The sequence below is a fragment of the Chinchilla lanigera genome, unplaced genomic scaffold (assembly GCF_000276665.1).
Source record: "Chinchilla lanigera isolate Chin_1 unplaced genomic scaffold, ChiLan1.0 scaffold00056, whole genome shotgun sequence".
NCBI classification, from domain to species: domain Eukaryota; kingdom Metazoa; phylum Chordata; class Mammalia; order Rodentia; family Chinchillidae; genus Chinchilla; species Chinchilla lanigera.
In genome coordinates this window covers 8,660,442-8,686,673 of record NW_004955457.1, presented here as the reverse complement: position 1 = coordinate 8,686,673, position 26,232 = coordinate 8,660,442, and the positions used below count along the sequence as shown (strand labels likewise).

The 26,232-nt window shown below is 39.0% G+C and overlaps 1 protein-coding gene across 1 annotated transcript in view; it reads left to right on the top strand.

Moving 5' to 3' along the window:
- The window catches only part of Zdbf2 (zinc finger, DBF-type containing 2), a 27,669-nt gene extending 1,443 nt beyond the window's left edge, over window positions 1–26,226 (top strand). Inside the window, exons 4-6 of the mRNA XM_013520664.1 lie at window positions 13,971–14,120; window positions 19,401–19,745; window positions 19,815–26,226. Of these exons, the coding sequence (XP_013376118.1) occupies window positions 13,971–14,120; window positions 19,401–19,745; window positions 19,815–26,226 (6,907 nt within the window). The remainder of the gene's footprint in view (window positions 1–13,970; window positions 14,121–19,400; window positions 19,746–19,814) is intronic.
- Window positions 26,227–26,232: the final 6 nt, after the last annotated feature.

The window sequence follows — 26,232 nt, the reverse complement described above, 5'->3', positions numbered from 1 at the left end:
AAAAAAAAAAAAAAAAAAGAAGGATCACAGTGGCTGCTACTGGGGAGAAGAGTTGGTGCAGAGATTCTTGCAAATTTTTTATTAACAGGATTCTTACACCATAAACTTTACTCCTTTTAAAGTTTGAAATTCGGAGATCTTGGTGTATGTACAACACGGCATGCTGTCTAATTACAGAGCATTTTCATGGCCCTAGTTAAGGAAACACGATGCCCTTGTTACTGTGTACTTCTACCCCTAACCTCTGGCAGCCACTAATGTATTTTCTGTCCAGTAACTATGACTAGACTGGATATTTCATATAAACCGAATCATATATTATGTGGCCTTTTGTGTCTAGAATTTTTCACTTAGCATGATATTTCCGAGGTTCATCCATACATAGTATCCCATTCTTTTCTATGGCTAAGTGATACTCCATGGTAAAGATAATACCACATTTTGTTTATTCATTAAAAAATTGGATGTTCATGGTGCTTTTACTTTTTTGGCTACTGAGAGTATTGTTGCTATGGATATTGGTGTGTAGGCTTTTGTGTGGACATAGGTTTCCAGTTCTCGTGGGTTTGTGTGTAGGAGTTGAACTGTTGGGTCATGGGGTAACTGTGTTTAAGTTTTTGAGGAACTGCCTCACTGTTTTCCAAAGTGGGTCACTACTTTGTTACCACCAGCAACGTTTGAGGGTTCTAACTTGTTCTCATTTTTACCAGCACTTGCTGTATTTCTTTTTTTTTTTTTTTTTTTGGTACCAAGAATTGAACTCCCAACCTTGCACTTGCCAGGCAAGCACTGTGCCACTGAGCTAAATCCCCAACCCCTTTTTTTGGTCTTTTTGAGATAGGGTCTCACTATGCAGTTCATAGCTGGCCTTGAGTTCACTTTGTAGCTGAGGCTAGCCTCGAACTCACAGCAATTTTCCTGCCTCAGCCTCCCCAGTACTGGGATTACAGGCATGTGCCACCACTCCTGGCTTGTTTTCTTTTTCTTTTCTTTTCTTTTTTTTTTTTGTCTGTTTGAGACAGGGTCTGCCTCTGCAGTTCAGGCTGGTCTTGAGCTCACTTTGTAGCTGAGGCTGGCCTCGAACTCACAACAGTCTTCCTGCCTCAGCCTCCCCAGTACTGAGATTACAGGCATGCACCACCACACTTGGCTTGTTTTCTTTCTTTTTTTTGTCTTTTTGAGACAGGGTCTCCCTATGTAGTTCAGGCTGGCCTTGAACTCATAACAATCTTCCTGCCTCAGCTTCCCCAGTACTGGGATTGCAGGCATGCAACACCACTCTTGGCTTGTTCTTTTTTCTTTGGTACTGGGAATCGAACTCAGGATCTTACACTTGCCAGGCAGGCACTTATGCCACTGAGCTATATCCCCGGCCCTTTTTTTTTTTTTTTTTGGTCTTTTTGAGACAGGTTCTCCCTGTGCAGTTCAGGCTGGCCTTGAGCTCATTTTGTAGTTGAGGCCAGCCTCAAACTCACAACGATCTTCCTGCCTCAGCCTCTCCAGTACTGGGATTACAGGCATGCGCTAGCATGCCCAGCTTGTTTTCTTTGCTTTCTTCCTTTCTTTCTTTCTTTTTTTTTTTTTTTTTTTTTTTTCTTTTTCTGAGACAGGGTCTTGCTGTGCAATTCAAGCTGGCCTTGAGCTCATTTTGTAGATCAGGCTAGTCTCTAACTTGCAAAGATCCTCCTGCCTCAGTCTCCCGAGTGCTGGGATTACTGGCATATACCACCACGCCCAGCCTTGTTTTCTTTCTTTATAGTCATTTTAGTGATTGCAAAATGACATCTCAGTGATGCCTCTGATTTATATTTTTCTAATATCATTGGGTATCCTTTCATGTGCTTATTATCTGTTTGTGCATCTTCTTTGGACAAATGCCCATTCAAATCCTGAGCCCTTTTTTTGGTGTTTGTGCCCATTTTTTAATTAAGTTTTGTGGTTGAGTTGTAAGCCTTTTATATACTCTGGAACTAAACTTATACGAGATACGAGATTTTCAAATACATTCTGTGGGTTGTCTTTCTCCTTCCTTGAAATATGCTTTGATGTACAAATGTTTTAAATTTTTTTATTGAATTTACTATTTCTTTTTTTTTTCTTTTGTTGCTTGATGTCAGAAGTATTGCCTAATTCTAGTTCATGAAGATTTGTGCCCATGCTGAGGTCTTTTGTCCATTTTGAGTTAGTTTTTGTATATGGTGTGAGATAGGAGTTCACTTTATTTTGCATTTGATAATCCAGTAATCCCAATGCCATTAAAAACTATCCTTCTGCTGAATTGTCTTGATATCTGTTGCAAAATCAGATGAGTATGAATGCAAGGCTTTCTTTACTTTCAGTTCTGTTCCACTGGTCTATATATCTCTGAATGTTAGCACCACATAGTCTTTAAGAAAAACAGTAATTATATATATTTATGGGGAGTAGTGTGACATTTCCATACATTTGTACAGTGTATCATGATCAGATCATGGTAATTGGTATATCTCCATCACTTCAGACATTTATCATCATTTCTTTGTGTTGGGAATAAAATCCCCTCTGTTATTTGAAGCATACAGTTAAGGGCCACCAACTATGATTAGCCAACTGTGCTCCCAGACATGAGAAGGTATTCCTCCTCTCCTCCTGTACTCTCTGCTCCTGCACCTGTTAACATTCTCTTTTCTCCTCACATCATTCTCAAGTTTTGGTAACTGTTATTTGCTCTTCACTTTTATAAGATCAAATTTTTAGCTTCCACATGTGAGAACATGCAGTATTTTTCTTGCACTGCCTTATTTCACTTCACATAATGTCCTCTAGTTCTATCTATGTCACTGGATATGACAGGATTTCTTTTTTCATGGCTGCATAATATTCCACTTTTTAGATATACCACAAATTCTTTATTTATTCATCTACTGATGGACATCTAAGTTGATTTCAATCTTTTGACAGCGTGAATAGTGCTGCTAAATATGTGTCTCATTAACATGTGGTTTTTATTTCCTTTGTATATGTATCCAGTGTAGAATTCTTTGATCAGTTGACAGTTCTATTTCTGGTTTTTTGAGGAATCACTGCATTGTTACATTGTTACTTTTGTCTTTTTGATAATAATCATTCTTACTGGAATGAGCTGATATCTCATTATGTTTTTTTAAATTTTATTTTAAAGAGAAAAAAAAACCCCAAAACAAAAATAAAGGCAAAAATAAATAGCAAAAAACAATAAAAACAATACAGAATTTCAAAACGAGGTGATAGGAAATTAACAATGGGTGTTATATTACATATTGTTATCTTCAAAGTAGTTGCTCAGATTACCAGATATAGGTGTGCAAGACTGATCAAACAATTAAGCATTAACTGTTTCTTTCAATAAACCAATAGAAATCAGTAGTACAATTATCTTAGCTATCTTGTGTGTGTGTGTATATATGTATTTCCCTTCCTTCTTTTCTCCTTTCTCCCATCCCAGTCCTTCTTTCCTCTTAAAAAGAGATAAATATAACCATGAAAACAGCTTATTAGGACAGTTACAATAGTTGATACATTGTGTGTTGTTGTCTTCCTAGTAGTTATTCAGAGTAGAAGATATAGGCATGATACCTTGTCTATACAATATTAGCACAAAACTTTCCTTTTAATGAACTAAGAGAAATTAGCTGTGTAACAATCTTAACTATCTGGTACGTACATATATTTTTTCCTTTCTTCATTTACCGTTTTCCTGACACAATTTGTCTTTTTTTTGAACAGTGACTTCCCAATTCATAATATCTATTGTACATTTTTTTTATCTTACTTTTTGTTTTTTCACACTAGTGAGCAATACAGTGTTTACACATATGGGTCTGATTTATTTCACTTATGAGTGTGTTCTTGAGTTGCATCTATTTACCTATAAAAGACTCAACTTTATCCTTTTTTATGGCTGAGTAGTACTCCATTATAAAAAACCCCACATCTTTTTATCCATTTCTTGGTTGATGGGCATCTGGGTTGTTTCCAAGTTCTAGCTATTTCAGATTGTGCTGGTATAAATATGGGTGCATATATATCACTGTGGTATGATGATTTTAATTTTTCTGGGAAGATACTTAGAAGGATGATAGCTAGGTCAAATGGGACCTCCAATCCCAATTTTTTGAGGAATCTCTACACTGGTTTCCACAGTGGTTGCACCAGTCTACACTCCCACCAACAGTGGAGAAGAGTTCCTTTTTCCCCACAGCCCTGTCAGTGTTTGTTATCAGTTGATTTCTTTTTTTTTTTCTTTCTTTTTTTTTTTTTTGGTTTTTCTCCGGTACCGGGAACCGAACTCATGACCTTGCACTTGCCAGGCAGGCGCTTTTGCCGCTGAGCTAAATCCCCAGCCCCTTTGATTTCTTGATAATAGCCATTCTTTCTGGGGTGAGATGGAATCTCAGTGTTGTTTTAATTTGCATCTCTTGAATGACCAATGATGTTGAACCTTTTTTCAGGTATTTATTTGCCATTTGTATTTCTTTATCTGAGAAGTGCCTATTTATCTCTGATGCCTACTTTTGGATTGGGTCTTTGAATTTGGGGGGTGAGGTCTGATTTTTTTCAATTATATGTTCTGGATATAAGTCTTTTGTTTATGGTATAACTGGTATAATTTTTTCCCACTCTGGGTTGTCTTTTCACTTTGTTGATGATTTTTGTTGTGTGAAAGCTTTTTATTAAGGTGAGATCCCATTTGTTGATTCTTTCTACTATTTCCCTTGTAGTCTGGGTTTTGTTCATGAAGTCTCTGCCTACACCTATGTCTTTGAGGTGTCTACCCACTTTCTTTTCCAGTAAATTTAGTGTGTATATTTTATTTTATTTTATTTTTTGTGAGACAGGGTCTTGCTATGCAGTTCAGGCTGGGCTTGAGCTCACTTTGTAGCCTAGGCTGGTCTCGAACTCGCAGTGATTCTCCTGCCTCAGCCTCCCAAGTGCTGGGATTACAGGCGTGCACCACCATGCCTGGCTAGCGTGTCTATTTTAATATTTCAATCCCTGATCCATTTTGACTTTAGTGCATGGTGATAAATGTGAGTTTAGCTATAGTCTTTGGCATGTGGAAAGCCAGCTTTTCCAGCACCATTTATTAAAGAGACTCTCTTTTTTTCCAGTGAACATGTTTGGTTTCTTTGTCAAAGATAAGGTGACTGAGTGTGTTTGGCGATGGATCTGTGTGGGGGATGCATCTGTGTCTTTTACTCTGTTCCACTGATCCTCAGGCCTGTTTTTTTTTTTTTTAACCAATACCATGCTGATTTTATCACAGTAGCTTTGCAGTATAATTTCAGGTCTGGGATTGTGATGCCCCCTGATTTGCCTTTGTTGTCCAGAATTGCTTTTGCTATTCTAGGTCTTTTCTGGTTCCAAATAAATTTCAGGAATGTTTTCTCTGTGTCTTTGAGGTATTTTAATGGTACTTTCACTGGGGTTGCATTAAATCTGTATAGCAGTTTTGGGAGTATGGCTGTTTTCGCTATGTTGGTTTTTCCAATCCAACAGCAAGGAATATCTTTCCATTTTCTGATACTCATTATGTTAATTTTCATTTCCCTGATGATTAGTGATATCAGGACTTTTTCATACATTTGGTCATCATTGTGTATCTTCTTTTGAAAATGTCTTTTCAGGTAATTAGTGTGTGCACATGTTCACGTGTGTGTGTGTGTGTGTGTGTGTGTGTGTGTGTGTGTGTGGTAATAGGAGTTGAACTCAGGGCCTTTACACTGAGCTACATCCCAACCCTTCTTTATTTTTTTTTTTTTTTTATTTTTTAAGTTTTGAGACAAGGTCTTGCTTGATTGCTCACGGCTGGGCTCCACCTGGTGGTTCTTCTGCCTCATCCTCTGAGAGTGCTGAGATTACAGATACACAATGCCATGCCAGGCGTAGTCCTCCATTTCTACACCAAATTATTTGCTTTTATGGCACTGAGTTGTTTGAATCCTTCATGTGTTTTGGAAATTAAACCCTTGATGGATGAATAGTTTGCAAATATTTTCTCCCATCCTTAGGTTGTCTTTTCATTCTATCGATTACTTTCCCCTCTTGCACTGAAGAAGGGATGGTATGTCATCCCATTGTCAATGTTTGCTTCTGTTGTCTGTGTTTTTAGGATTATGTACAAAAAAATTCTTTGCCCAGACTTGTGTGTTGAGTCATTTTCTTTAGTTTTCTTCTAATAGTTTCATAGTTTTGGGTTTTACATTCAAGTCTAATCCATCTTGAGTTGATCTTTGTATATGGTAAAAGGTCTGGTTCCATTCTCCTGTGTTAATGGATCCTCAATTTTTCCAGCACCAACTAGACTTCCCTTTCTCTAATATATGTTTTTGGTGCATTTGTTAAAAACCAGTTGGCTAAGCCAGGCACGATGGTGCATGCCTGTAATCCCAGCACTCTGGAGGCTAAGGCAGGAGGGTCACTGTGAATTCAAGTTCAAGGCCAGCCTGAACTATACAGTGAGACCCTGTCTCAAAATAAAACCAGTTGGCTGTAAACATGTGGATTTATTTCTGGGTTTACCTTTTTGTTTCTGGACGATTTTGCTGTGTACCGTACGTTGGCCTGGAACTCATGGTAGCCCAACCAGCCTCAAGCCTATGACAGCCTCCTAAGTACTGGAATTACAGGCAGGCACCACCAGGCATCTACCACCCAGTTATTTCTGTTTTTTTCTGTACTGTTCTTTTTGTTTGTGTGTCTGTTTTGGGGCCAGTACCATGGTGTTTGGGCTATTATAGCTTTTGAGTATATTTTAAAGTTGGATCTTATAGTGCCTCTACCCTTGTTCTTTTTTTTTTTTTCCCACCCTTGTTCTTTTTGCTCAGGATTGCTTTGGGTACTCAGGGTCATCTTTGGCTTCATATGAGTTTTCTTATTGTTTTTTCTAGTTCCATGAAGAATGTCATTTATATTTAGGAATTATCTTGGATATGTAGATTAGGTAGTACAGACACTTTAAAAAATCATCTTCCAATCCATGAACATGGGCCATCTTTCCATTTTTTTGCATGGCCTTCTCAATTTAATTCTAATGTATTTTATAATTTTCATTGTAGAGATCATTTATGTCTTTGATTAAATTTTTCCTAGTTACTGTTTTTAATTTCTTACAGCTGTTATGAATGGGATTGCCGTCTTGATTTTTCTTGGCAGTTTTGTTACTGGTGTATTTAAAATGCTACTTTTTAACGTTGATTTCATGTCCCATAATACTGAATTTATATAATGAATTCACTTATTTAACAGTCCTTTGATGGAATATTCAGGTTTTTTTCCATATATAAAATTATGTTGGCTTCAAATAGGGATAATTGGACTGTTTCCTCTCCTATTTGGATGTCCTTTATTTCTTTTTCTTGTCTTAGTGCTCTGGCTTAGACTTCCAGTTCTATATCAGAGAAGAGTGGCAGCTCTAGCTGAGCATGGTGGCACACACCTGTAATGCCAGCACTTGGGAGCCTGAGGCAGGAGGATCACAGTGAGTTTGAGGCCAGCCTGGGTTACATAGTGAGTTCAAGGCCAGCCCCAATTGCTGAGTGAGACCCTGCCTCAAAAAACAAACAAATAAACAAACAAAGTTGACAGCCTTGTCTTTTTCCTGATCTTAGAAGAAAAAATCACAGCTTTCTGACATTCAGTATGATGTAGACTGTGGGTTTGTCATGAATAGCCCTTGTGGTGAAGTATGTTCCACTGATACTTAGTGTTTTGAAGTTTCTTATCATGAAGGAAATGTTGAGTGTTTTTACATGATTTCTCTGCATATGTTGAGATGATACCATCATCAGAGTGTGATGTATTATGCTTATTGATTTGTATATGTTGAACCATCCTTGCATTCTTTGAACAAATCTCCCTTGATCATGGTGTACACCCTTTTTATGCGCTGTTGAATTTGATTTTAGTATTTTTTTTTTTGAGACAGTGTCTAGCTTTGTAATTGAGGCTGGCCTTGAACTTACTGTGTAGCCCAACTTGGCCTTAACCTTGTGGCAATCCTTCTGCTTCAATGAGTGTTGTTGGGATTATAGATATGCACCACCACACCCAGCTGATTTGTTAGTATTTTGTTGAGAATTTTTGCATGTATTTTTATCTCTTTAATTTTGTTGTATCTGTGTCTGATTTTGGTATCATTGTTATGTTGGCCTTATATATTGAGTTTGGAAGTGTTCTCTTCCTTTCAAAATTTTGGAGTAATTTGGGAAGAAGTGGTGTTAATTCTTTAAAAATTTGGTAAAAATCATTGGTGAACCCATCTGGCCTGGGCTTTTCTTTTTTTGAGATACTTTTCATTACTGAAAAGTATCATTGAATCTTGTTATTGATGTTGGTCTGTTCAGGTTCTCTTTGTCCTCGTGGTTCAATTTTAACAGGTTGTATATATCTTAAGATCCATTTGTGTATAGGATTTCCATTTTTTTGGCATATTGTGGTTCATAGTAGTGCCTCACAATCCTTTGTATCCCTGTAATAGCAATTATAGTGTCTCCTTTTTCATCCCTGATTTTATTTGTATCCCTCCCACCCCCATGCTGTACCACCACCACCAAGCTACATACTCAACCCTCTTTTCTCTTTGTTACTCTAACTAATAAACTGTGTATATATATATGATATGTTTTTGCTTTGTTCATTGTTATTTATTTCCTCCCATTACAATGGGTTTGATTTATTCTTGGTTTTCTTTTTTTTTTTTGGTTTTTCTCCGGTACCGGGAATGGAACTCACGACCTTGCGCTTGCCAGGCAGGCGCTTTTACCACTGAGCTAAATCCCCAGCCCCTATTCTTGGTTTTCTTGTTCCTTGAGCTGCACTGAATTTTAAATCTTTTTTTTAAATGTAGGTACTTGTTACTTCCCTCTTGAACAGTTTTTGCTTTATTCCATAGGTTTTGATACCTTGTTTCAATTTTAAATTCTTTTAGGGTATTTTTAAATTTCCCTTTTGATTTCTTCATTGGCTCATTATTTAAGAGAATGTTGTTTATTTTATTTTATTTTTTTTTTTGGTACTGGGAATTGAACTTGGGACCTTGTGCTTACAGGGAAAATGAAACTTTATTAGTTACATTTGAGGAACTTTTTGTTTCTTGTGGTACTAGGGCTGGATCCAGGGCCTCAGGCATGTTAGATGAATTTTCCAACACTGAGTTACTTCCTCTGCCCTAATATTATATTATATTAGTTATATTGTATTTTTTTTTGAGAGAAGTTCTCACTAAGTTGCCTAGTCTTGCTTCAAACTTGTGAATCTTCTGCCTTTGTCTCCTGGTAGCTAGGACTGCAAATGTGTACTATCATGCCTGGCTATTAAAAGATACTTACAGGGAGGTGTTTTGTTGTTGTTGTTATTTATTTGTTTGTCTTGTTGGGTCTTTTTGAGACAGGATTTTGCTACTCAGTTCAGTTCAGGCTGGTCTTGAACTCACTTTGTAGCCCAGGCTAGCCTCAAACTCTCAGTGATCCTCCTGCCTTAGCCTCCTGAGTGCTGGGATTACAGATATGCACCACCATGCCCAGCTGAGACAATTTATTTTAAATCTTTATAGCCTGTCTGAACAATCTGTTTAGTCTAAAAGTAGAATCTCCATTTCAATTGAGATAAAGGAATTGGAAATGGAACAATTTTTAAATAAAAATCCTGCATTAAATTTTAATGAACTTCATAATAATTAAAGTTGATTGCTGAATGGTTATTTGTTACAGTCATGGAATACTGACTAACATACTTTCCTTATGACTCTCCATGCTGTGGGACATCTCTGCTATATCCTCACTTTACCCTGGTGCTCTGCCTCAAACACTTTAGTGAAATGGCTTTTTTTTGTGTGTGTCTGCATGTGTGTATTTGGGTCCCTTTTTGTAGAGGGAAGTGTGCCAGTGCTTCTTGTTAATACCCTTGTCTCCTTTGATCTTAGGGTGAAAGCTTTCATTCTGTTACTCAGGTGTGACATTAGTTTTGGTTTTATTCTAGATGACCTTACTAGCTTAACAAAATAATCTTCTGTGCCTAGATTATTGAGTATTTTATTATGAAAGGGTACAGACTTTGTCAAATGCTTTTTTGTATCTGTTAGACAAGTACGTTTTTTTTTTTTCCCTTTGGCTTATTTTAGTTTATCAATGTATTAGCTCAGGCAGCCATAATAAAAATATCATAGACTAGACAGGTTAAGAAACTAAAATTTATTTTGCAGGTTCAAAGTCTAGGAAGTACAAGGTCAAGACTAATTTTTTTTTGGCCACGGCTCTTTTCCTAGTTTGTAGATGGCTTCCTTTTTGTACTTGGAAGAGAGAGGGAATGATCTCTCTTCCTCTTCTTAAAATGCCTGATTAGGATCCTAGCCTATGGTTTTATTCAATCTTAATTATCTCCTCAAAGTTCTGTCTCCAAACATACTATTGTCACTGTAGAGGTGAAAACTTCAATATACTGGTTCTGCAGAAGTTCAGTTCATTCTGTGGCAATTACACTAGGTGATTCTGGGGTGTTAACCTTGCATTCCTGAGTTGTGGTGTAGAATCATTTTTACACATTTCTGGATTTGGTTTGCTAATATGCTTTTGAGGAATTTTACATGTATATCATAAAGGAATATGGTTCTTTAACTTTGTTTTCTTGTGGTGCCTTTTGGCACTAGGGTAACATCAACTTTATAGAATGAACTGAATGGAGTTCTTTTCTCTTTTTGTCAAAAGAGTTTATGAAGCATTGTGTATGGAGATTGCAACATAAGTATACACGGTAATAATATCTGTAGCTTTCTGACTAGACTTATTAACTCAGAAGAGTCTAAAGTTTTTCCTTCAGGATCTGAGTAATGGAATGATGTCATAGGTGAAGTGATAATACAATGATATTCTGGTTCTACTAATGCTAAAATGTTACAGCTTATATGACACTAAGATAAGTGTATAATGTACACTTATACTGCTGTGTGGTCGCATTTTAAAATTATTTAATAGTAAACACTTAATTTCTAAGAAAAGTTTTTATTTTTTGTAAGTTTTACTTCTCTACCTTTTAAAAAAGAAATACTTTTTAAAATGCTGGTCATGAAAAGGAGGAGGCAAAAAACAATAACTCAAAGCTACATTTAGTATTTTTCATGCTTAATAAATTTTACCATTACTTGACTGGAAGATTACTTGTTGAAACTATGACAGTAGTAAAGCGTTCACTATTTAACTACAGATTCTATTCAATAAGCTCTTAGTACAATTTTTTTGCCTAACAGTTAAAATAATAATTCTTACTTATTTGGTTACTCTTACACTAAATTAGCTTTTTAAAACATTCTGTTGCTGAGGTTGTAGCTCTGGTAGTGCGCTTGCCTAGAATGAGCAAAGCCCTGGGCTTGATGTTCAAAACCTCCAAAAAAAAAAATTCTATTGATGGTAGTCAAGGTAATTTGTATTAATTTGAAAAGTTATTTCAAGACTTTGGAAAACTACTAAGGCAGTGAAGAAATATGGCGTCTGGTGAAGTACTCCATAGAAACAGTGGAAACCAAAAGAAACAGCTCCTGACCTAGAATTCTCTGCTCATTAAGGATATCTTTTAAAAGTAAGGTGAAATAAAAATATTTTCAGGAGACAGAAATTAAGGGAACCTGTCATCAGCTGACCCTCCCTACAGGAAAAACTAATAGGAGTTCTTCAGGCAGGAGGAAAATTATTCTAGATGAAAACAACAGGGGCTGGGGATTTAGCTCAGCGACAAAAGCGCCTTCCTGGCAAGCGCAAGGTCGTGAGTTTGGTTCCCGGTACCAGAGAAAAACCAAAAAAAAAAAAAAAAAAAAAAAAAAAAAAAAGAAAACAACAAAAGTTGATTAAGAAAATGAAAGGACAAGCTACTAAGAGAAAGATACTTGTAAGGTATTCAACTGAACAGAGAGCTTGTGTCCAGAATAAATAAGGAGTTTCTACAACTCAGGAAGAAAGAGAAAATTTATTTAAAAATCAGTAAGAAATTTGGCAGACCTATCATAAAAAAAGATATCCAGATGGCTATGAAATATGAAAGCTGTCACAAAAATGACAAATTAAACAGTGAGATAGCATCCAACATATTCTACCATAGCTAAAATTGGAAAGACTGACAATAGTAAGTGTTGGTGAGGAAGGAGACTAGTGTTACACCACTAGCGGGGGTATAAATTAGTACAACCACATTGGAAAGCCTAGATTGCAGTGTGCACTAAAGCCAAGTAGAACCAACTCTATGACCCAGACATGCCACTCCTAGAAATGTACTCAACAAAGATACATGGCTATTGGCACTGAAAGATACCTAAGAAGGTTCTTTCACATTATTGGTAATAGCCAAATGTTGGAAACAACACAAATGTCCATCAGGAGCAGAATGGGTAAATAAAGTATGAAATATTTATACAATGGGATGCAAACATGAAAATGAGCAGACTGCAGTGAGTGTGGAAGAGTATCACACACACACTGTTGAGCAAGAGAAGCTGGAAGTGAAAGAATACATGTTGTAAGACTCCATTTATAAACCAGGCGTGGTGGTGCATGCCCGTAATCCCAGCACTCAGGAGACTGAGGCGGGAGGATTGACACAAGTTCAAGGCTAGCCTCGGCTGTATAGTGAGTTCAGGGGCAGCCTGAACTGTACAGCAAGACCTTGTCTCAAAAAAACCAAAACAAAAAAAAGACTCCATTTGTATACATTTCAGAACTTTTCAAAAGTACAAAATTAAAAATTAGGGAGCTTGGTGTCGTAACACATACCTGTAATCCCAGCACTTGAGAAGCTGAGGCAGGAGGATCACTCAAAGCCAGCTTGGGCTACATAGCAAGAGATCTTGTCTTGAAAAACAAACAAAAATTAGGATTGCACATCTAATCCTAGGCATGCACCTGTAATCCCAGCACTCAGAAGGCTGAGCCAGGAGAATGGTGATAAATTCAAGGCCAGCTGGGGCTATATAGTGAGTTCAAGGTCAGCCTGAACTATATAGCAAGACCTGTCTGAAAAAAAAGAACAGAATAACAATTACCTTTGGGGCAGAGTGAAAGAATACTCAATTGGAGTGGGACATTAGATTTCTAGGTGCTTACTGATTTTTATGCATAGTTGGTTATGGATATGTTTACTTTAGGATAATTTATTGAATTGTATGCATTCAATTTTTGTATTTTTTGTATGTTTCCTATCAATTAAAAAATTCTAAAAAATTGACTCTTTTGGGATTTATATAGTGTGGTGGTTACTGCAGTTCATGGAAATGCAGTTTTCTATTCACGTTGCTTCTTTTTTTTCTGCTTTGGCCAAGAGAGGACAAGGTTTATTTTAAGTTACTCTATTTGTTCCCTTGTGCCCTTGTCCCCTTTAGCTCCTGGTGGTCTAGCGTTGTTTTTTTTTTTTTTTGGTTTTTTGGTTTTTCTCCAGTACCGGGAACCGAACTCACGACCTTGCGCTTGCCAGGCAGGCGCTTTGCCGCTGAGCTAAATCCCCACCCCCTCTAGCGTTGCTGATGGGTAGTGGGTGGTGGGGAGACAGGTGTGATCTAGTTGTTATGGGGCTAAGAGAGTCCTAGAGAAAATCTCTGGAGTGAGCTAGTAAGGAAATAATTCCAAGGCTTATCGTAGTGGTCAAGAGCTAGCACCCTGATTTCAGTTCTTCATCGCCTAAACATACTATTCAATTATAAATAACGGTTTAGAAATACACCACTACTGCTGTGCAGTATAGTGAGAAGAGAGTGAATTTTAGACTTAGATTCAAGTCCTGGCTTTTGTGTTTCGCGGGTACACAGCTAAGGGCAGTTTTCTGGGATCGCTTGTGCCCCCGTCTCTTCCTGTTCCCGGGGACACTGTTCTTACTCAGTGAGCACTCAGTGAGATTCATGCTTATCCCAGTAATGCATAGATGAATCTATTTTGTGACCGTCTCGCTATTAATGGCTATTATTCGTTCTTAAATAGTCCTTGTTTTTCTTTACAGCATTTGTTTAGCGCCCAGCACAGGAGCGTGACCAGACAGAACAGACAACGCTTACTAAGCAGCAGTAGCCTGATGGAGCGCTTCCTGCAAGATGTGCTGCTGCACCACCCGTCCAACTACCAAGACAGCAGGTAGGCGAGCCCTGCGGAATAATGCTCCGGAGGTTTAAATTACAGTCGGTATTTGTGTTCGTGTTCCAAAACTTCTTTAAGTTAATCTTCAGATCAAGGAAAATAAAGGAATTTTTTTGGCTTCTTATGAGATACCGGGGAGTGGTCCTGGGGTCTCTTTGCATGCTGGCCAGCGCAGCCGCACTGAGCTACGCCACTGCTCTGAAGTGCGATGTTGGGGGCAGGGAAAGAAGGGAAAAATAATTTGAAGGAAAAAAAAATGGAAAAAGCTTTTGTACATGAGGAGGGGAAAGAGGTTTGGAGGGAGGGGATGGGGCGAGGACAAAAAATGAGTTAAGATGTGTTATGTGCACATGGTCCATGATGAGCGTGATCATTATGTACTGCACACAGGGAGTACTGATACAAGAAAAAGGAAAGTGGAATTTTATTTTGTAAGTTCCATTTGTGATTTTTCATTCTTCTTTTCTTTCTTTCTTTCTTTTTATGGTTCTGCAAATTGAACTCACAGCCTTGTACTTGCCAGGCAGGTGATTTGCTGTTGAGCTGTATCCCCAGCCTGTCTTCCCTTTCCTTTCCTTCCCTTCCCTTCCCTTCCCTTCCCTTCCCTTCCCTTCCCTTCCTTCTTCTTCTTCTTTTTTTTTTTTTGAAAAGTTGTTATATAGTCCAGGCTGGCTTTGAACCGCATGGTTTATACAAACAGCGCAAAACTGAAACAATTCTTGTATCCTGTTTATTAAATTGAAAATATTAAGCCTAAAGAAACCAAAGTTCAATGGTTTAAAGTAGGAAATTGCATCAATGTCACACTATTAAGTATTTTAAAATGCTGTCAGTGGTCCCACTAATGCCCTGTTTCTGGCCTGGAACTGAATCCAAGCTGTGTGTGTAGTTGTCCTATCTCCTGAGTGTCTAATCTTGAACATTTCCTTAGGATTTCTTTATATTTAAGACCTTGACACTTTTGGGATTTTTTCCCTGTTTATTTATTTATTTTTGCCTTTGTTCTTTCTATGTTGGATCTTGAGACTTTTGAAAAAGAGTACTTACCCTGTGTTACTTTTATGGCGTATCCATAATTTGTGTCTGTGGGATATTTTCTCATGACTAAACTTGGGTTATGTGCTTGAGTGCGAATGTCTCAAAGCTGATATTGTCGCCTCGTGGTTGTTGTTTGTTGGTGATGTTAAATTGAGTCACTTGATTAGAGCGGTATTTATCAAGTTAGTCTATGGTAAGGTAACTGATTCTTGTAATTAATAAGAGTCTCTTGAAAGAAACTGCTCAAAAGGAAAGAACAACTGGGATGGGGAAAAGAAGGATCTTGTTATGAAATTCTGTATTGTTCTTACTGGATTTTTTGGTCTCTTTAAAATAAAAAAAAGCATCTCTTAAGAACTTGGAGACTTTGTTAATGTCTCTCATATTTCACATTTACTTTGAACATCTATTGATTTCTTTTTTCCCCCAAAACAGTTTACTAAACCTTAACCACAGTTCAGCCATAAAGAAGAGCTTTACTTGTTTCCTCATTTACATATTCAGTTATTTTTTCAGGTCAGTTATATTTTTTCAGGTTCAGTTATATTTTTCATTAGAGACTCAAGGCTGTTTCTCTCACTGGTTGACTTTTAACCTGTCACTATTCATTTTGTTACTGAAGTTGTTCTTTAGTGTAAAATTGTGTGGATATTTTAAACCCTTACATAGACACGCCAGTTACGCTTGCAGCAGTGATTTATGAAGGTGGTCGTTTTATATCACCATCCCTAACCCTGGGATTCTGAGCATACCCCCCCACCAGTGATAGACCAAAAATTATATGTAATTAACCTTTATTAGCAAAACAGAACTTTTATTTATTGGCCGTATTCTATCCTATGTATTGTTTGTTCATATACTTTGCTCATTTTACTATTATTTGTATATTTTGGATTATTATACAATATTTAAATATGGATAGTAGTTCCTTGTGTTTTAAGTATGAGTATTTTCTTAGAGTCTGTTATCTTTTAACTGTACATAGTATCTTTTTTTTAATATGAGGATTTTCCTTTTTGGTGTCCTTTTGTCTTTTCTTCATGCCCTTGTTTTATTTAGTTTTTCAGGGATGGCAGTCAAAGCCAGGAATTCACATGTGCTAGGCAACCATTCTACCACCCAGCCGTATCCCCAGCCCCTAGATATTTTTTCATCACCTTTTGTTTTTATATGTGGTGTGAGGAAGGGCTTGACTTAATTTTTAAAAATATTGAATGTACCTCATCCCTGATATAAAATGTCACTACGTGCAACAGCCTAATTTCTATATTTGTGTGTGTCTGTGTCTTAGTTACTTTTCTTGTTGCTGAGACCAAATACCCGATACCCAGAGCTAAAAGTAGGAAAGGTTTATTTCAGCTCACAGTTTGTAGAGGTTTCAATCCACAATTGACCGGCTTTAAGGCAGGGGTGTGTGGCAGAGGTGCAGCGCAGAGGAGATACAACCCAAAGCAGGGCAGGCATGTAGGGGAAAGCCTGTCTTCTTTCTCTCCCTTTATATTCCATTCAGGCTATAACTCTGTTGATTGGTGCCACCCACACTCAGGGTGGGGTTTCCCTTTTCAGTAAATCCATTCAGCCACACCCAGAACTGTGCTAATCCAGCTAGAGCACTAATCCAGTTACCACACACTCGTAATTCATACTCCCACACGCTAGGTCTGGCCACCTCCAAAAACGCCCCGCCTATGAGTGCATGAGCCTTTGGGGGATGTCTAGATAAGAGCCGTAACAGTATGTGAGCATGTATATATGAGAAAAATACACACGAAAGGCGAAATACCATTTTGTTTCCTTGATTTTTAAAAGCACATGCCCATCCTCCCTTGCCTGTGAGTTCTAAATGATAAGGTTTGTGATTTTTAAAAAATAATTTTCTGTTCCTTTCTTTACTAGACGTTGTAGTTTTATTTTAGAAAATCTTGAAAATCGGCTTTTGCTGTATTTTTGTTTTTTACCCACTAGCTTTTCTTTTTCATAATTTACCTTTTTATTGGAGCAGTTTGATTGGTTTTTCATCTAAATTGGGTGCTCCATTAATTGCTGTTTATGGATTTTTTCATAATGGAAATATTTAAGAGTATGAGGTTTCCACTTGACTGTACTCATAGATTTTGATATATAATTTTTATTATTTATAGTTTATAAAATTCCTTAAAAACTCCTTCCAAGAGTTATATAAAAGAGTAGTTTTTACCTTTGGTTATTAGATATTTAGAAGAATTTATGTTGTAAAGTTAAATTGCAAATGATTTTGAGTATGGAGTATTATTTAGTTGTTGATCTTAAACATACACACATATTCTGGGTGTGGTTGCACACGTCTGTAATCCCAGCACTCTGGGAGGCTGAGGCAAGAGTATTTTAGGTTCAAGCCCACTTTGGGCAACTTAGTGACTTAATGTACCCAGTCTCAAAATAAAAATTAAAAAGGGCTGGGGATGTAGCTCAGTGCAAAAACTGGGTTCAGTCCCTAGTACTGCAACAAACACATACCACCAACAAACTATATGTGTACACAAAGATGCAAATCAAAGCAGTTAGGTGGCAGTTCCTAACCTTTGAGTAGTTCATTTATTTATTTTGGTTTTTTGAGGGTCTCACTATATAGTTCAGGCTAACCTCAAACTGGTGGCAATCCTCCTGCCTCAGCCTCCTAGTGCAGCCTGAACTGTGTACTGAGACTCTGTCTCAAACCAAAAAAAAAAAAAAAGACAAAACCCCCCAAAATTTTAAAAAGCGATTTAAAATTTTGAATGGGAAATAAATGTACCTAGATATAATTCAAAGGCACATTCAAAAGTGAGTCTTAACCAGGTGCAGGGGCATGCAGCTGTAGCCCCAGCTACTTGGGAGGCAGAGGCAGAGGATTGCTTGAGCCCACCCTGGGCAACATAGCAAAAACTCCTTCCCCCCAAAAGCAAAAAGGAAAAAGGTGTGTCTTCCTTTTTTCCTGTCCCAGTCATCTTATTCACTTTCCTACAGGCCGCTAACCTTCTACAGATATTGTAAGTGTATAGCTTTTTTTTCATGCTATTTTAGTATTTGTATTTTGGTTATCTAGTATGCTGCCTATACTTGCTTTCCTTTTTTTCTTTTTTTTTTTTTGAGTACCGGGAATTGAACTCAGGACCTTACGCTTGTCAAGCAGGCGCTTATGCCACCGAGCTATATCCCTGGCCCTATATTTACTTTTCACTTACAATTTTTATAGTGATTGATCTTCATTTTTATTTACAGAGCTGCCTCATAATTTTTAAAATCGACACTGCATTCCGTTAAGTACCATTAATTCCTGAACCAGTACACACAACTGATGAGTACCTAAGGTGGATTTCAGTCTTTTGCCATTACCAAAAATAAAAACAAAACAGCTGTATTCCTGTACAGTTCTCATTACACACATGAAATAAACCCAAAGTGGGATTACTATGTTAGAGGGTGTGTGCATTTATTTAATTGACATTGCCAAATTGTTCTTCACGGAAGTACTAGTCTGTGTAAAGATTACCTAGTAATCTGAAGTGAATCTGTACTCCTCCTAACAATGCATTAAAGTGCCTGTACCATTGCTGAAACATGGCTTAAAATAATAATACCTAACACTGTGGATGCTTATTATGTGCTAGGCATCTTTCTTCTGTTTATTTTTTTTTTTATGTGTGTGTGTATCTTTTTGAGACAGGGTCTCTCTTACGCAGTTCAGGCTGGCTTTGAGCTCACTTTGTAGCCCAGGCTGGTCTCAAATTAACTCGCAACAACCCTTCTGCCTCAGCCTCCCGAGTGCTAGGATTACAGGCGTGCGCCACCGTGCTCCGCTCTTTATTCTTTTTAATGCTTTTGATAAATTTATCAATTTACTCATCTGAATTGTCTCATGAGGGAGACCATTCCACTTTTTCAGAAGTGGAATCTGGAGCATACATGGTCAAGTAAGTTGTGTCAGTCCAATTTTTTGCTATTTACTGTTCTGATAACTGAAAAACACTACATGTGTGATTTCATTTGCATTTTTCTCATATTTAGGAGCCATTTGGTTTTATTAGGGAGCAATTGGTAGAGTTGCCTCCCTATTTCACACTGACTACCTTCCCAAAGGGAACAGAGCATTCAGTCTGCTGTGACTGTTTTCATTCTTTGTCCTGTCAGGAATGCCCAGCATAGAAAGAAAATAACATTTATTATGCATCTTAACTCCATCATAGAATATCTTTATAGGGTTTTCTCCTTTCTTTTTAGACCACAACAGGAGATGCCTACGCAGTCTGCCTCACCCGACGTGATTCATTTGGATGAGGAACTGCGGCAAGACCCAGAAGCTGAAGAAAAAAGCTTCGAGAGTTCTGAATCTGTTGAGGAGTCACGTGCTCATCCCGGTGTCTCTCAGAACTCTGCGAAGGAGGTTTTAGTTCGACCATCAGTTATTCAAAAACTAGAGCGGGGACAGCAGCTGTCTTTAGAGCTTAATAAAATTGAGAGTGGTGTGAGAAATATCAATCTAGTAGATATTGGTCATGCTTCAAATAATGGGAAAAGTGTAATCCGTCCTTCTGTGATTTTTAATGCTCCTCCTGCTACTTGTTTGCCTAGACCAGTTGTTGTGAGTACTAGGCCAGTGTCTGAGAGTGCTAGACCAGTTGCTGAGAGCGCTAGACCAGTTGCTGTCAGAGCTAGACCCGTTGCTGCGAGTACTAGTAGGATACCACTAGCAATCCGTTCAGAGTCACGTAGCAAACACAACCCGAGCAAAGTTGACAAAGTTGAGCAGCTAGACGGGGGCTCTAAAAACCGTATGCCATCATGCCGTCCAGAAACTCCTTCAGTTCCCTCTGAGAATCCTAAAGAATCAAACAAAAAATCTGTACGTGTAAATTTAAATAATAAGTTGCTTTACCAGAAAGATGTAAAATGCCAGGGTGAAACTTCGTCACCGGCCTCTAAATTCCGTGAGCCGAAGGATACGAAGAGTTCTGTCAGAGTGAAGTCTTCTTCTAAAGTAGCAGTGAACCCAGTGGTAAAGCTGAAAAAACCTGATGTGCCACCTGCCAAACGAGTCTCGGAAGGTGCCATTCCAAAGCGCCGTGGGGAGTTGCCGTCACAGAGGAGTTGTACCCGGGAAGAAAAGCATCTGGTTCATAATAAGCCAGCAAGTTTGAAACAGAAGGGCTCAGTGAGTGCTAAAGCAAAGTTGGATCGCAGCTCTCTGCAGTCAGCATCTGTCCCAGCCCGAAAGGCTGTACAAAAGCTGCACCTCTGGAAAGGGAAACCAGGTGCTCACGAAGATGGATCTCGAGGTTCCAAAATGAATGTTGATTATAATTCCGTTTCTCCTTCATCAGCTCACCTATCTGACATGACTGCCAGAAAAAGAAATGTTTCAGAGGAAACACAGACCACTTCACAGTACAAGAGTAACAGAGCTTGTGATTCCAAAATAAACTCGGAGGATGAGTGTGAGGATTCCCTTCAGGCGGTTCCCAACCAATCCCAAGTGATTGTCAAAGCAGCAAGCCCTCCAGAAGCAATACGTGTAAGCCTTGTTGATGAATGCTATGATTCCAGTGACTCGGAAATGAATTTTGATTGTGATACCTCCGTAGAACCAACTGACATCAACACCCAACAGCCTGATGTAGATGTAATCTTCCCCAACCGGGTTTGCATCAATTTGGTTGATAAGAGCTATGGATCTAGCAGCTCCAAAGGAAGTGCTGCTTCCTTGACCTCACGTGAATCAGTAGTTAAGAAGCCCCCAGGGGATGTCACAAAAAAGAAACAGCACACAAAACCTCACATTTGGCTGGTGGATAAGAGCTATGGATCTAGTTATTCCGCATCAAGTTCTGACAATGATGGTTTGCCTCAGTCAGGAGTTGACTGCCCCCAACCGATTGTTACAGAAGAAAACCAGAAAGGTAGACCTGTCCAGCTCAAAAATAAGAAATGTAAACCAAGTAGTGCCAAAGCACATCTTGCTTGTGGTGTTTCTCATGAGGCAGTGTCTCATCAACCCCAGAGTGATGTTGGAAGAAAAAAGCTTCTGAAAAAGAAGAATGCTGGCCTTGTGGACATGAACTGTGAGTCTTATGATCCTGACATGGGTTTTCATGCTGATGCTCAATTAGTGGCTGATGAATCTCAAGAGGCAGTTAAAGAAGTAAACTCTCAGGCTGTAGATACTGACTTAGAAAATAAGAGTGTTCAATCTAGCATTTCTGACCTAAGTTTTGAGTCTCATGATTGTCTTTATCAGTCAGCTAATGATGAACTTGAAGGGGATTTAGGTGAAATAAATCTTAAAGAGTTAAATGTTGACGTGGAAGCTAAGAGCAGTGGGTCCTGCAGTTCTGAGTTGACATTTGATTCTGATTCCCCTCTGTCAGTTTCCGAGTGGTCTCAGCTGGACGTTGAAAGCCTAAAAGAAGATCCCTTTAACCTGGAAGAGGAGAGCTCTGAGTCAAATAGTTCTGGCCTGACTTTTGATTCTGATATTCCTACTTGCTCAGTAATTGACCAGCCTGAAGTAGCTGTTTATGAGGAAGAGCCTGTTGATCTGGAAAATGAAAGTGATGAATCTTGTGTTTCTGAAATAAGTTTTGACTCTGATATTCCTCTTCACTCAGGAAAAGAACAACCCGAAGTAGCTGTTAAAGAAGTAATCATTCAGGAAGAAGAATACATATCCTTAGAAAGGAAGAATGCTAAGCCCAGTGGTTCTGAAATAAATTCGGATTTTTACACTCCTCTCCATTCAGTGACTAATCCTCCTCAAGTAGCCATGAGAGAACTAAGTTCTCAAGAATTAAAACACAAAGAAAACAAACCTACTGATTCTGAGCTGAGTTTGAATCATGATATTTTTCTTTCAACTATTGGACATTCTGAAGATCTCACTGATGACAGAAACTTTCAGAAAGAGGACTGCGAATACTTAGAAAATAAGCATGATCAACCCAGTGTTTCTGGAACCCAGGGGGACTCTGACATCCGTCCGTCAGTGATTTCCAACCCTCAAGTGGTTGTTGAAAATACTCAGCTTCACAAAGAAAAACAGGCTGATGTTCAAGGCAAAAATGCTGAATTTAATGCCTCTGAAATAAAGGCTAATGTCCCTGACTGTCCAGTAACAGAACCTCAAGTGTTTCGTAAAAGAAAAGAAAAGAAGAAGCACATTGAAAAGAAGACTGATAAATATGATGACTTTGAACTGACTTTGAATTCTGATGACTTTCCTTGGTTAGTTCCTGAGAACTCTCCACTAGGGGTTTTTCAGGAGGACTTTTTTTACCCAGAATATGAAAGTTCTCAATGTAGCAGTTTGGAAGCAAATATGGATGTTACTGGCTCTATTCATTCAGTCTCTGACCAACCCCACCTGATCTTTTTCAAAAAAAAATACGTCGATCCAAAAGACAAAAGCAGCAAACCTAGTGACTCTGAAATATGTTTCAGTTCTGTTCAACACTTATTGCCTAAACAATATCACAAAATGATTAGCACACTAAATCTATGGAAGGAAGAGGCTGTCACCCTGCAACGTAAGACAGAGGTACCTGGTTGCTCAAAAGCAACATATAATTCTGATGCTCTTCTAACGTCTGCAGCTGATCAACCTGGAGTAGCTGTTCAACTCATAATCCAGGGGCAAGAAGGTCAAGTGCGCTTGGGAAATAAAATCCAAAGTATTTTTTCTGAAATGAATTTGGATTCAGATTTTTTGGTTCAAGCAATAGTTGATCGACCTTACATAGCTGTTCAGAAGTCAAGGAAAGAAGATCAGCCTGATCAGTCTGGTGACTCTGAAGGAAATTCTGCTTCTGATGCCTCTGTCCAACCAGTGGCTAACAGGCTGGGGGAAACAGGGAAAGAAACAGCCCCTGGGAATGGTGAAGGTGTTGACATTGATAGTAAGAGGGGTGCAGCTGAGAGTTTTGAAATCACACGTGATTCTGGTGTCCTTCAGCCAGCTACTGGCCAAATCAAAGTCATTCAAGAGGTGAAACCTTGGGAAAAGCATCTTGACTTGGAAGATGAGAATGGTGAACCTAGTGGTTCTAAAATAAATTCTGGTTCTAATGAACTCTCTCAGACTGTGACTAATAAAATTCAACAGCTGATTAAACAAGCAATTCTTCCAGGGAAGGGACATTTTTATCTTGGTAAGGGCTATGAACCCGACGGTTCTGAAGTAATTTATATTTCAAATGTCCCTCTTCGGCCAGTCATTCAGCAACCACAGAGTTCGGAAGAGGAGCATGCCAATTTGGAAATGAACAGCAGCGATGCTTGTCCCAGCACGAGTTTTGATTCCGATACACTTTGTCAGTCTGTGCCTGGTCAGCTTCAAAAAACTGTTGAGGAAATGAATCTGAAGGAGGTGCATGTTTGCCTGGAGAATAAGAGCTACCACCTAGTTGGTTTTAAAGCTGGCTATAATTCTGATGTTCCTGTCCAATTTGTGGTTGATTCTTCTTATGTGTCCGCCAAAGAAATAGATGTGCAGAAGGAAGATCATAATGACCTAGAAAATGAGAGCTATAAAGCCTATTGTTCTGAAATACAGTATGATTCTGGTATACATCTGCAGTCAGAAGTTGATCTCCCTCAGGTGACTTCCAACGAAACAAGCTTTCAGAGCAGGGGGCTTTTGGACATGGAAGAAAATACCTATGAACTTAGTGGTCTGGAAATGATGTGTGATTCTGATGTCTCTTTTCAAATCATAGTGAACCAGTCACAGTTCTCAGATGGAGAAGCTGATTCTCCAGAGGTGGAGTTTGTGGATATGAGGGTCAGTGATAGTGACTGTGACCGTGAAGTGATTTGTGATCCTGATGACCCACCTCAGTTAACCATGGGAGAAACCATGAGTATGAATGAAGAATCCTTTCAGGTGGGAAAGAGCTACTGTCACTTTTGTGGTTCTGAGTTAACATATGAAGCTGCTTTTCAATCAGCAACAGATCAATCCACAAAGGCTTTCAGAATAATAAACCGGGAGAAGGACTGTATTATTCTGGGAAACTGCATTTGTCAAGCTTGTGGATGCGAAGTAGATGTTAATGCCACTGCCTATAATCTGTCTGTGTCCTACCAGTCACAGGGGCCTGGTCAAGAATCTTTTCCCTCAGGAGATAAGAGCCAGGGGTCTGATGGTCCTGAAAGAAATTTTTATTTTGAAGGCACCTCTCAGAAAACTGACAGTGAAGTCAGTCTTCAGAAAGATCCAAACTATACTGAACTAAATGATAAGAGCTGGGACTCCAGTAGTGGTTTTGCAGTGGACTGTGCTACCTCAGCTGAGTCTGAGATCCATGGCACAGCTGATCAAGCAAACCCTTTGAAGCTAAAATGTGCAGACTCAGCAAGCAGGAGGGGCACATCTTACAGTCCTCAGGTAGCATTTCAGCGTGGTCCCTCAGTTCAGGCTAACACCAAGCGGCGTCGGCGGGCTGTGAAGAAAATGCACCCACGGAAGAGGGTAACTTTTGACTCGAGAGAATACTGTTATTATCTGTCCAGCTCTGGTTCTGTGGCTCCTCCTACGAAGAACCTGAACAAAGAACCAGAAGTCATAGAAGATGATCCTAGTGAATCAGACCTTGAAGTCTTGCCTCCTGTGTCTCCTTCAGTTGTGGGACAAACATTGCCTCAGAAAGTGCGAGGCAATGACAACAAAACCAACTACCCTGGGAAGAGACGTAAGAGGGGTCCTTCCCGCCGTCGCTCTTACAAGCACCATTCAACCAAGAAAGTTTTGTTGGATGAAGAAACAAAGCCTGCCTGGCCCAGCTCTGATCAGAATACTACGTCTGTTCAGACTCTTCCAGATAGTGACAATGTTGCAAGGGAAACTGCAGGTACTAGTGACATTTCAGTTGCCTCAGACAAGTCCGACTGTCCTTGTCCTGTAGCAAGGGACATTCTTAAAAAGAATCAGCCTCAGGTTCCTGAGGACCAGGCATCAAAAGCCACCAATGCAACTCAGACCAATCGTGAGAAGTGTCCATTGAAGAGAAAAGCAACTGACCCAGAAGAAGAATCACCAAAAAGGAGGTGTTTACAGAGTAACAAAGAATGTGAACCAGATGCTGCAGTTGAGACAGCTGAAACTCCCACTTCAAGTGCTGAAGCTTTGGAGTCTGGACAGCCTAGTTCCCCAGTTCCTTCTTCTTCAGGTACAAAATGGAAGAAAGGTAAATTCTCCAGCTCACGTAAAAGGAAGCAAAGCACTTGTGGTAATCGATCGAAGAATGTGGGCAAACGTAAACAGAATAATCGGAAGAAGCCATTACGTAAGAAAGCTGCAGTTAGCCGTCGGCGGAAGGCTGTCGTACGGGGCGCTAACACAAGTAAGAGCACTGACACCCATAATGGGAGTCGAAAAGCTTTCATATCAACAGCAAGGTACTCATTAAAGTCATGTAGTGGGAGCGATGAACCTTGTGTATTTCTAGAAAGTATGGACAATATGAATATGTGCCAGCCTCCAAAAGTTAGTGCTTTCCAGTTGATGCCTTCAAATGATGATGCCAGCGCCTCTCCAGAACCAGTTACAGATGAGTATTTTGAAAGTGAGAGTGAAAAAATTCCAGAAGAGATGACAAGTTCCCCTGAAAGCATTTGTGAAACAGTCATTCTTGAGGAAAATGAAGAAACTTCTGAGAAGCAGTCAGTTTTGATTCGTACAAAAGCAAATACCGTCATCAAAAAGTATACTTTCAAATATTCTGTTCTTGTGGGTCCTAAATCCCAGACCAGGACCACTCTTTTTGAAGTGAATTCCGAGGAGGAAACGCCTGATGACGTCAGCCTAAAGATGAAACCAAAGAATTCCTCGGTTCCATCGGCTCAGTTGAAAGGACGGGTCAGGGCTGCCGCAGGGCGCTCTAAGAAGAAAGGGCTGCGTTCTTCCAGCACCGGAGGAAGAAACAAAGTTGCTGATAAAACCTACACTTACAAAATGAAAACACCCATGCTTGTGAGAGAATACAACCTGAGAAGTTCACGTGGTGGTCCAACTGATAGCCGGAGGATGACTCGACTCTCAAGCAAACAAAATTAATTGAGG